The sequence below is a fragment of the Nycticebus coucang genome, chromosome 1 (assembly GCF_027406575.1).
Source record: "Nycticebus coucang isolate mNycCou1 chromosome 1, mNycCou1.pri, whole genome shotgun sequence".
NCBI classification, from domain to species: Eukaryota; Metazoa; Chordata; class Mammalia; order Primates; family Lorisidae; genus Nycticebus; species Nycticebus coucang.
In genome coordinates, this window is record NC_069780.1 from 48,602,501 (window position 1) to 48,614,771 (window position 12,271).

At 33.7% G+C, this 12,271-nt stretch overlaps 1 protein-coding gene across 1 annotated transcript; it reads right to left on the reverse strand.

Annotated features, from left to right (window-relative positions):
- Positions 1 to 6,855: 6,855 nt before the first annotated feature.
- On the reverse strand, positions 6,856 to 12,050 carry IL2 (interleukin 2). The gene is made up of 4 exons (XM_053595147.1): positions 11,626 to 12,050; positions 11,481 to 11,540; positions 9,005 to 9,151; positions 6,856 to 7,244 (listed from the first exon to the last, which is right to left on the reverse strand). Exons 1-4 carry the CDS (start codon positions 11,770 to 11,772, stop codon positions 7,140 to 7,142), a joined length of 459 nt encoding a protein of 152 aa, XP_053451122.1. The 5' UTR covers positions 11,773 to 12,050; the 3' UTR covers positions 6,856 to 7,139.
- Positions 12,051 to 12,271: the final 221 nt, after the last annotated feature.

Consider the following 12,271-nt stretch of genomic DNA (forward strand, 5'->3'; position numbering starts at 1 on the left):
TAATCTAAACTCTACTTACTAATGTTAGATTGAATCGTGAAGTTGCCATTTTTTATAAATTAAAAAAGATCAAATATGGGTAGTTTAATAATTACATAGTATGTATCACTTATTTCTGCAACTGGTATTTCCTTGTTAAATATTTTTTAATCTTATATAGGGCTGTTGCCTTTTTTAGCAAATTTCCAGCCTTTATTTCTATTATTTTACTTCTTATAGTAAATTTCCCTTTGAAAATAAAAGATTTTCCCTTTTCTTTTGGCTCTTTCACATTCATAGGTATTAGCTGACACAACATAAGGGAAAATACCAAGTACTTTTTATTTGCTTCTGAAAATTCTGCCTAATTAATAGAAGTCCCTGAGTTAAGCACCGTCATGAGAATAAGTAAAAGACAATTTCTTTTCTCAAATTGACAGTCTTAACAGGAAGATCAAGCAAATATACCCAACTGTTTTACAGACAGAATCTAGTTAAGTGTCACACATTTGTTCAACATGTGGTCACTGAATGTTTCTGTGTACTGTGTACACTCAATTACATGTGGTGGTTTGGTTTAGAGGAAAGATTAGGTATCAAGAAAGACTTTATAAAGGATAAAGGAGACGTTATTTAGTAGAAGGCAGTCATTTAGTAGAAGGGTCAGGAAATGGATGTGAAACCCAACATTGGCCTTTATAACTGTGACTGTTGTAAATGACTTAATCTCTCTTAGCTCAGTTTTATCTTTACAAGGATGAAGTTAATACGAATGGTTTTCATTCTTTGTTCAGGAATGAAGACTTGATGGAAAGGGCTCCCAGCTGCCCTTCATCAAAGGGATGCAGCTGTACTTTTTGTCTCTTATGTATGATTAGGTATTGAGGTTCTACAAGATAGTTTCCTTGAAGAAAAGCAAACTCAGACTGCTAAACTTCTACTTCTAAAATTGTTCAAAAACCAATAAATTAGTTGTATCTAAGTTTAAGTCCTCTTTCAATTCTAAGGTTCTATCTGAAGCAAGCATTAAAGGATGCTTTAAAATTTGGTAGGTTGAAATAGAATGCATTCCCCCTGAAAATTATAATGAAGATTAGAAATAGAATGACATAGGGATCCACTATCTCCTCCCATCAGGCCCAAGATTTGGCTTCTGTTTTTAAATCCTATTAAATGATCTTTCTGAGAAACTGGATTTGTCAGCCTCTTTCTTCAGCCTCTCAGCAACCTCAGACTTTTGGGGGTAGACCTTTTGGATAGACCTCACCGTGAAATGGCAATATAGCCCTGAACTCCTGGGCTCAAGCAATCCTCTTGCCTCAAATCTCCCAAGTAGCTGAGACTACAGGTGTGTACCACTGTGCCCAGGCACACATTTGTGTATAATCACAATTCAGTTCACTTTAAAGATTGATAGTAACTTTCCTATTTCATAAATTATGCAGATGGTTGGAATCAGGATCAAAATTACATCCATATATAGGAATTTGTATGTTTGTGAGGTATTCTGTAAATCTATAGATGTCCTTTTTTTCCTTTTGATTTTCTTATATGTACAAAAAGTATTTTAGAGTTGTGCACAATTTCAATTTTGCTGTTTTTATCAACAGGATGTCATGTAACAGGTTCTTCTGTTCTCTGTATTCCTTGCAACCAGAAGGTAAATCTAAAGGCTTTCAAATTCCTGTTCAGTTTTTTAGCAAGAATGCTTCATAGGCAATTTTGTGGACTTTCATCAGAAGACACAAAGCCTAAATTATCTTTCTTTTTGTGATGTTAGCTGCCATTGATGATCTTTGCCTACATTCATTATTTTATTAGGGGTAGGAGGGGATACTTGAATTCTTTTATTAGCTGGAATGCTTCTATGAAGAAACATCACCTCATAATTTAATTACCTAGAGTATAATTGATACAGGAAAGGCTGAATTGTCAATTACATTTTGAAATAATTGGTTCTTTGTCATCCATTAAAGTTAACATTTTTTTAGTGTCATGAATTCATGGATTTAAACATCTCAGTCTGTGACAATCAGTATTCATGTTCAAATTATTCTATCTGTGGTTGATGGGAGCCTTTTGTAAACATCTTACAGTATTTTTCTCATAGTTGATATTTCTGATGCTATTTTAAGTAATAAATATAATTTTGTATATTTATTTTCTATTTGTTGTTGACATGTATTTTTTTATGTTGTTCTTATAGCTAGCGATTTGAATGGTTCTTCTGTAAAACCTTCTGGATTTTCTTCATACACAATCATATGTGAATGACAGAGTTCTGTCCCAGTCTTTATGTTCTAATTTTTTTTTGCTTTTTTTGTACTGGCTGTGACTTCCTAGTATAGTGTGAATGGAAGTAGTAAGTAGTGTCCTTGCCTTATGTGGAAACCTCCTCATCTTTTTACCTAAATCTTTTGTGTATGATCCAAAATAGTCTCAGATAGCTTTGTTACTTTTCTGTTGTGATAGAATGTGTCTCCCTCATCTTAAGCCCTTATCCCAGATTTAGAACCAGCCATTTATCTAAAGAGCTCCCTTTTAATGGAAAACATTTAGAAATCATAATTTGAAAGTTAAGAATACCTGCTGATACTGAGTTTGTCATTTTTTCCTAAGGTCTTTTTTTTTTTTTTTCCAAAGAATAGAGCTTAGAAATATGCATATAGGATAAATTGTTATATTTTTTCATTTCAAATTCAGGTCCACAACCTTTTTAGTTAACCTCTTCAATCTTAGATCTGTTTCCTTTTTCTCACACCAAAACCCTAATTCCTATTGATATTACTTTTTCCACACCATAACGGCAGTCTCAGAATAAAAATACCATCTGTGCCATCAATAATATTACTAAGATCAAATGAAAATTACTTTTATCTTTGGGATATTTCCTACTAGATATGTACAACCAAATTAATGAGTTTTTCTGTGTAGTTAAACCTCTAACTCTATGCAGTTCACATTTTTTATATAATTTAACTTTTGGTATTTAAAAGTTGAGGTTTTAAAATTATTAGATAAAAATATGACAAATCTCTAATACATGGTATTATGTAGAAAATTCTAGCCTTTACCTCTATTCCTTCCATCCGGAGAATATGTGTATGCCTGCTCTCTGATCTATATATATTCACCCACATACATTACCTAGGTATATATAAAATTAAGATTTTTACATTATTTTTAATGTATGTTTTAAGCGCATACATACGTATATACACAAACATATGGATGGACATTGAGTTGTTACAGAGAATCTAAGGTGATGTGAATGCATTAATAAAACAGCTAAAGGCAAAATGGGGGGAATAAATATTCCAAGAGTAAAATGAAGAATTGAATGGAATTAAAACTTAGTTTCAATGAGTGAGGGGCAGATTGTGTTCAAGGTATTTTTGAAGTTTGAGTTCTTGAAGATTTTACCCTGGCCTATATTTTGTCATGCTCCTCGCCTCTCGTACCCTGTCTCAGTTATTAGTAAAAGTAGTGCAATATCTAAAATAGGAAAGAAGATGGCTAATGAATGAATTTTCAATTCCTTCAGCCTTTGAGAGTTCTGTTTGGGACCTGGGACAACTGGAGCCCTGGACAGTTGAATCTTAGCCTCAGGCAGCCTGCAATGTACCCCCACCATATAGTAATGCCATTTTCTTATTGGTGAAAAAGATTAGAAAATACTACTGTAAACTTTTTAATGAAAAATGTGATGTTGATCACCTATTAAGGCAGTGCCCTATAAAGACAATACAAGTACCCTGGAGTTGGTAGCAGCAGAAATGCCATCATGCCCAGGCTTGAAGGGAGAAATGAAAGAGTACCAGAACACAGAAGGAAAAAAGTATCCAGAGTGCCACTTTGAGGAAATCTGTTTTTTTGATTGAGAGTCACAGAGGCTACTCCTACAAGGAGTCAGAGGAATCTTCTCCACCTTAGAGCTCAAAAACATTCGAGTCTCCTGAAGGCAGAGAGCAAGGTATAGGAGGAGAATGGGTAGAGAGGCACACCAATTCTAAGAAGAGTTGCAAGAATGCTTGCGTTTGAGGTTTTATTTAAATTTAAAGGAAAGGAAAATATTAGTATTCTTAAATTTAAGGAGAAAGAAATTTTTATAATCTGCCAAGAGAATAAATAAATTTAAAAAAATAAAAAAAATTGAAATCAGGTAGTCTGAGGCTTCTAAAAAAAGAAAAATCTGCCAAGAGATTGCAACTGAGGATCTGAACAACTCTTTTTGTTTGTTTGTTTGTTTGTTTGTTTTTGTTTTTTGAGACAGAGCCTCAAGCTGTCGCCCTGGGTAGAGTGCTGTGGCACCACAGCTCACAGCAACCTCCAGCTCCTGGACTCAAGCGATTCTCCTGCCTCCACCTCCCAAGTAGATGGGACTACAAGTGCCCGCCGCAACGCCTGGCTATTTATTTTTTGGTTGCAGCCATCATTGTTGTTTGGCGGGCCTGGGCTGGATTAGAACCTGCCAGCTCAGGTGTATGTGGCTGGCGCCTTAGCTGCTTGAGCCACAGGTGCCAAGCCTACAATTGGGTTATATATGACTTGTGTTTGTAAGAAAAAGTCCAAGATGTAGCTGTATTCTTCCCCCAGGAAGTATGCCATATACCCATACATTGTACCCATTAAATTACCAAGCTCCAAGCTCCCTTCTTGAATTTAATTGAGTTTTTCTCTCATGTGGATCTGTAGTTATTAACCTACTATTTTCAATTTCGTATTGAGTACATGGGATGCTTGATTTCCCATTCTTATGATACTTTACTTAGGACAATGTTCTCCAGATCCTTCTGTGTAAATATGAAAAAGATAAAGTCTCCATCTTTTTTATGGATAGATAATATTTCAAGGTATATATATGCCACAGTTTATTAATCCATTCATGGGTTGATGGGCACTTAGGTTTTTTCCACATCTTTGTGACTGTGAATTGACCTGCGTTAAGCATTCAAGTGCAAATGTTCTCATGATAAGATGACTTTTTTTTCTTTGGGGTAGACACCTTGTAATGGTATTGCAGGATCAACTGCAGGTCTACTTTTAGTTCTTTGAGGAGTTGGCAAACTTCTTCTCATAAAGGCTGTACTACTTTGTAGTCCCAAAGATAACAGTGAATATCCCTCTCTCCACACCCATGCCAGCATCTACAGCTGTGGGGTATTTTTATGCAGGCCATTCTCACTGAGATTAGTATTATCTCAAAGTGGTTTTGATTTGCCTTTCTCTGACAATTAGGGACAATGAGCATTTTTTCATGTGCTTGTTGGCCATTTGTCTATCCTCATGAGAAAAGATTCTGTTCATGTCTTTTTCCCAGGTATTAATGAGGTTGTTTGCTCTTTTAGCCAAGGATGTTCATTGTTACACTACTTTTCAACAGAGTGCTGGAAGTCCTAGCCAATGAAATCAAGACAAGAGAAAGATATCAAGGGTATCCAAATGGGGACAGAGGAGGTTAAACTATCGCTTTTTGCTGATGATACGATCTTATATTTAGAAAATCCCAAGGAATCAACCCCAAGAAGTGGTTAAGAAATACAGTAACATCTCAGGATACAAAATCAATGTTCACAAATTAGTAACTTTCACATACACCAACAGTAGTCAAGCTGAGAATCAAATCAAGGATACAATACCCTTCATAGCAAATCCTTTAAATACCTTGAAATATACTTACTAAAGAATGTGAAAAATCTCTACTGAGAGAACTATAAAACACTGGAAAATGAAATAGCAGAGGATGTTAACAGATGGAAAAAATACATGCTTATGGCTGGGAAGAATCAATATTGTTAAAATGTTTATGCTACTCAAAGCAATTTACAGATTTAATACAATCCCCACTAAAATACAAATGTCATATATTTGAAGACCTTGGAAACCAGATTAAAAAATAGCCAACATAAAGACATGATTGCAAGAGGGACTTTACCTAACAATTGCAATCAGTGTAACTGGCTTATTGTACCCTCAATGAATCCCCAACAATAAAAAAAAAAAAAAAAAAAAAAATAGCCAACATAATTCTACAAAATAATTACAAATCTGGAGACATCACTTTACCACGCTTCAGATTATAACACAAGTAGATAGTGATCAAAATACCATGGTACTGGCACAAAAATAGGAACATAGATCTATGGAATAGAGAATCTAAAGATGAAATCAGTGTCATATTGCCATCTAATCTTTGATAAAGCAAACAAAAGCACACACTGGAGAAAAGAATCCCTATTTAATTAATAGTTCAGAGAGAACTGGTTAGCCCCATGTAAAAGGTTGAAACAAGAGGGCGGCGCCTGTGGCTCAAAGGAGTAGGGCTCCAGCCCCATATGCTGGTGGTGGTGGGTTCAAACCCAGCCCTGGCCAAAAACTGCAAAAAAAAAAAAAGATTTAAATGTAAGATACTGAAACTATAAAAACTCTACAGGAAAGTGTGGGGAGAACTCTGGATCTTATCAGCCTAGGAAAAGAATTCAAGAAGAAAAGCCTATTGGCAATCACAAGAACAGTAGAAGTAGATAAATGAGAACTTATCCAGTTAAAAAGTTTCTGCACAGCTAAGGACTCAGTCAAAAAACCAACGAGACAATATTGAGGATATGAGAAGATATTCACGTTCTGATTTCAGATTTCACAAATCTGAAAAAGGGCTAATAACCAGAATTTATAAAGAACTCAAGCTGATCAGCTCTTAAGAGGAGACAGCAAGGGCTTTGAGATTCCCACAGCACTGTTCTAATATAGATAACTTCATCAGGTGAAGAGTTGACTTTTGTAAGCATCTTTGCTATTGTTCATATGAACTCGAATAATACAGAAATATTTTATGGCTTACTCTGCTGTTCACCAAATAACAAACACACGGGCTTGTTTATATTCATCAACTTTATTAAATAATTTTATTAACCAATCTACACAAACATTGTATTTAACAATTCAATATAATAAATACTGTGGGATAAATAATTTAAGTGAAACCATTTTAGAGCCCCTAGGGCTTACAAAAAGAATCTTAAAAGATCCATATTTATAATCTTAAGACTAAGACTAATAGTTATAAAAGGTAGCAAACCATACATTCAAAAATAAATAAAAATTTTAAATATTTAAATAAATAGAAGCCTGAGATGTTTTAAAAGGGAAGCCCTTAGTTATCAAGTCATTGTTGAGATGATGCTTTGACAAAAGGTAATCCATCTGTTCAGAAATTCTACAATGGTTGCTGTCTCATCATTTTCACACATGAATGTTTCAGATCCCTATAAAAGAAAAATTTTAATTTTTTTAGTTCAGAGTAGTTTACCACATATATAATTATTCTTAATTGAAGTCTTATGGGGTTATGGCCTTTATTTTCAAAATTGTTAATCATTATCATTCACATTTTCTTGAAATGATCAAAATGGTATACCAAAAATTATATATATATTGTTATGATACCAAGTGATGCTAACATATAAGTTGGAATTTTCCTCATTTGTTAATTCTTTTAATAAATACAAGATTATTTTCTCCTGAATTGGATGCAAATAAACATTAAAATAGTTCTAGACAAATATTTCATTCAAAATAAAATTGACCTCTTTTCCTCTGGGTACATCTACATCTATGTAGGTTAACTGTATGGAGTGATATGTACATTATGCTTTCTTCTTTTCTAAATCTTGATTAAAAGTCTATTCTTATTCTACTTCAATAAATCTCTGCTTATTTTCCCCTAAGCAGGATAGAACAAGCCCAGAGTAAGTTAGGAAAACCTTCTGTTTGGGGAACTTTGTGTGATGAATTTTCATAAATCACACATTCCGGGTGAAGGCCATACTTATTATAACTTTGACTTAAAATGTACAAAAGTAAATTATGTAACCAAAACCTGTGTCCTTATGATATTCTAAAATAAATAAGTAATTATACCAACCCCCACCTCACGCTAGCCGCAATGCAGGTAAGCTTGCCAACTTTTAGAAGTCTAAGCTTTAGAAATTTTGTCTTGTGAACTCACATTTTAGAAAGTGACTACCCCTGCCAAAAGCAGCTATTTCAAACTGCTCTAGCTGACAAGCTAAGAAGGAAATACTTTGATAAACAGTGAGATACAAGGGAGGGCTTTTTCAAATTTGAAGCAATTCCTTCCCTGGGAACAAAACCCAAGTGAGATAGAATATTCTCTTTAAGTAAGTATTTCTTTTAAATAAACTATTGTAGTGTTATATACCTTCTTAAACATAATTATTTAAATATTGTAATCTCTTGGGGAGTTAATTTTTTGAAAGTATCTGGATTTTGAAATACAGTTTTCTGATTTTCAGTTTTATCTGAAATTTGTAACAAGGGTCTAGAATGACTTTTCTGATGTTAGTCAATTATTTTTGAGCAAACATCTTGACATAGTTAAGGAACTTAATGTCTAGATGACATTGATCTTAATGTATTTTTTAAAATTAAACAGTCCACTAATAAAGTGACTCATTTGGAAACAGCTAGAATTACTTACTTTTAGAAACTTGGCTCTACTATTATAATTAAAATTGTGCCACTTAATATTTAGGACACCTATTCACTCATGAATTCTGTCTTTAGAAGATGGGATGGGAAAGGAAAGCTGTGAACCTCTCTCACATCACTTGAGTCCTTATCTATATTTATGCTTCCTATGCACTTAAAACATGTAAGGCCCTAAAAGTGGGCATTGACTCTGAATAAGGAATGGATTATGTAGTCCTTGGCCATTTCAGTGGCTGCCATTTTTTGAGAAAAATCTTTTATGGTTAGTCCTATCAGATAATAGGGAAACACCATTTGAAAAACCCTTCTGTAACCTTTCTAGCTTATACTTCCCAGTTCCATAATGTGTCATCTAACATTAAAAATGGTTTGTGTTCACTATGTACTTAAAATGCTGGCTAATTAAATGCATGTACTTCAAAAATACAAACAAAAGTTATACCACTTTAAAATACAGTGCTTTCCCCCTTCTATTTATTTTGTTTCCAGGACAGCAAATAAAGTGATCCCTTACCTTTAGTTCCAGAACTGTTACATTGATGTTGCCAATTACTTCCCTGGTATCTCCCAAGTGAAAGTTTTTGCTTTGACCTAAATCTAGCACTTTCTCCAGAGGTTCAAGTTCTTCTTCTAGACACTGAAGATGTTTCAATTCTGTGGCCTAGAATAATAATTATTATCAGATCAGTTTACCCCATCTAAAAGTCAGAATCGGAAATTAATCTCAAATTTATTAAAAGTTGCTATATATAGTTCTTAGCATTCTCCCTGTTCTCACTATTGCTGTAAGGATCAATCAATATAGTTTACATTATAAAATGCAAAAAAACTAGGGCTCCTAGCATTAACTTGTTAGTTGGCAACAAATGAGTCATTAGTTTCAGTTTAATTTGGTTTTGAAAAAAGACAACACATCTGCATCTAAATGCAAATCATTGAGCTGAGTGATAACTTACAGTCTGCATAAAAATCATTAGAATATGGAAGTGTAAGAATCGCGTTCTATGATTCTAATATTTGATAATCTAAGAGTTGAGAATCACAGAATGTTAAGGGACAGAAGGAGCTCTTGGACTCCACCTATCCCAAGATTTTACATGTTAAGTAATTGTAATCATGCAGTAACAACTCTCAGTATAGCCTGGAACGAGACCTATGTAACTGTATCTTAAACGTTTAGTTTTCTATTAGTCTTTCTATTCTTAATAGCTACATTAAGATGCATTTTATAAAAAATTATTTGTCGCAACCAAATAAAAATCACAAGATTTGAAGGATTTTTGGACAGGCCTCCTGACGTATATATGAATACATGTGTATATGTAGTGTATTTACGCACACATAGGTGTGCATGTGGTATATGTATAATACTTCTATGGTACATTATAATGTCAAAGTGTTTTGTCTTAAATAAGCTCATTTAAGTCTCATAGCCACTTTTTGAGGTAAAAAATACAGTATTATTATCTCCATTTTACAAATAAAGAAACTAAATCTCAGAATTTGTGTCTTCCCCAAGGCACCATAAGTCAGCAGAGCCATGGTTAAATTGTACTTCTTTTTCATGATAGCATTAATATAGCATCCTTTGAATTACATGTTTTTATTGATTTCTAAAATCCTTTGTAAACATGGAATGGTGGTTAAATGAACAAATGAATAGAGTTTATTACATTACTTTTGGTTTCAAATATTTTGAGTTGTCATTTAGAAACTGTTAGATTTCAAAGAACTCAACCACCCCTAAATTATGCACATAATTTCATATTATCTTTCTAACAATCATTAGAGGGAAAACAGGGGCTAGGCCATACACATCTCCTGACAAGTCCATCTTCTGCCCTCTCAATTTGCTACTACAAGTTCTACAAGTTTAGGGCTTAAATTTTTGGCATGAGCAAATTAGAGCTGCACCTATTTCCTTCAGAAAACAGTTTAGTGGCAATATTGCTGGAGTTAAGACTTATGTATCTTAAGGAACTATAGGAGCATCCGTAAGCTATTTTCTTTTCATCTTTCAAGAGAATAGTTTAAAGCCAAATTTCCTTGAACTAATAAAAGTGTATCAACAGGATTGCATCTGTGTCCCCTTAACTCCTATTTTTGTTCTAAGCTTGAATTCACTGTGGCACAAGCTCTTTCGGGCACTAAAATTTTGCCCATGCTCCATGACTGGCGCAAATACCAGGAAGCTTTATACCCCTTTTGCAGACTAGGAACTTGGATTGTCTATGCTCATGCTCTAACTGTCTGAATCCCAAAACAACCAAATGAATTGTTTTCTATTCGTAAAACTGAATCCCAAAACAACCTAATAATAGCTAATGTCTATATGGTGTTTACCACATGCCAGACACTATTCTGAGTACTTGACATTTGTTCATTAATCCTCACAAAACTTAATACTTGTATTAAGTATATACAATTATTATTCATGTCAGTAGGCAAGAAACTGAGTCCCAAAGAGAGTAATTAATTTGCCCAAAGTCACAAAACTAGGACATGTCAGAGCTGGGATTTCACTTAGGATAATCTGTGCCGTTTATTACTATGCTATATGTTGCTTCTCAAAGATAGACTCTTAGGAATCTTTTCTAAAACAATAAACTATTTTTAAGTGGATTCCCATGAAATCAATTTTGATATTTTACATACTAAAATGCTAGAATGATATAATCAAATATTTTTGGAGTTTTACATTTAAAAAAAAAACAGTTAATCAATATCATTTTCTTTTACAATTGTCCCAGCAATAAAGTGAGAATATTATTCTTGTATTGTCTTTCCACTTCCTCTCCCTAAGCAGATAAGTACATATAAAAAATATAGGCAAAACCATTTTAACAGAAACCTATCAAACCTTGTTTAAAAAAAAAAAAAGCATATTCTTTTCCTCAGATGAGGTGCTATTAACCCAATCAGTGTTCAAATTTTTGTATTACTTTGGAATTTTATTAAAATGTAAATTGAACATAGAAAATTACACTTACCTTCTTGGGCACATATAATTTAAGTGTGAGCATCCTGGAGAGTTTGGGATTCTTGTTATTCTGAGAAAGCATAACACAGTGTTATTAAAAAACTCCAGCAAAAGTTTGAATATAATAATTTTAGTAAGAAAGGGAATATACTTACATTAACTCCATTCAAAAGCATCTGTAAATCCAGCAGTAATTGCTCCAGTTGTTGCCGTGTTTTCTTTGTAGAGCTTGAAATAGGTGCACTGTTTGTGACAAGGGCAAAAGTTAGTGCAATGCAAGTCAGGAGTTGCATCTTGTACATTGTGGCAGAGGTTGAGGTTACTGTGAGTAGTGATTACAGAGAGTGATAGGAAGCTCTTGAACAAGAGGAGCAATTTATACTGTTAATTCTGGAAAAATATTATGGGGGTGTCAAAATGTTTTACATATTACACATATTTTCAAAGACTCTACCTGTCTGAGAAAACATTACCTTTATTTTTCCTCTTCTGATGACTCTTTGGAATTTCTTTAAACCCCCATAAACTGACTGAATGGATGTAGGTGAAATCCCTCTTGGTTACATTAACCCACACTTAGTAAAGTTTTAATTCATGCAACACCTTCTGTATGAAACAATTTTTCCTCCTTTCTTTAAGGGGGTGGGTATACAAAACTAACTCATGAAAATTTTCTCTTTGTCATAAAACTATGCTGAACATGTGAGCAGCATGATGTGGACAAGAGCAAGAATCAGATGAAAAGAATAAACTTTTGTTGATTAAACAGGAAGAATATTGGTTTCCTGTTTCAGGATGGTT

Bases quoted from the DNA above. Each gene is read 5' to 3' on its own strand.
- IL2 (XM_053595147.1), bottom strand. From the start codon at position 11,772: ATGTACAAGATGCAACTCCTGACTTGCATTGCACTAACTTTTGCCCTT. The intron at 11,541-11,625 runs GTAAGTATATTC...ATGCTTTCTCAG, and splicing joins TGCTTTTGAATGGAGTTAAT to AATAACAAGAATCCCAAACT. The intron at 9,152-11,480 runs GTAAGTGTAATT...TTATTATTCTAG, and splicing joins AATTATATGTGCCCAAGAAG to GCCACAGAATTGAAACATCT.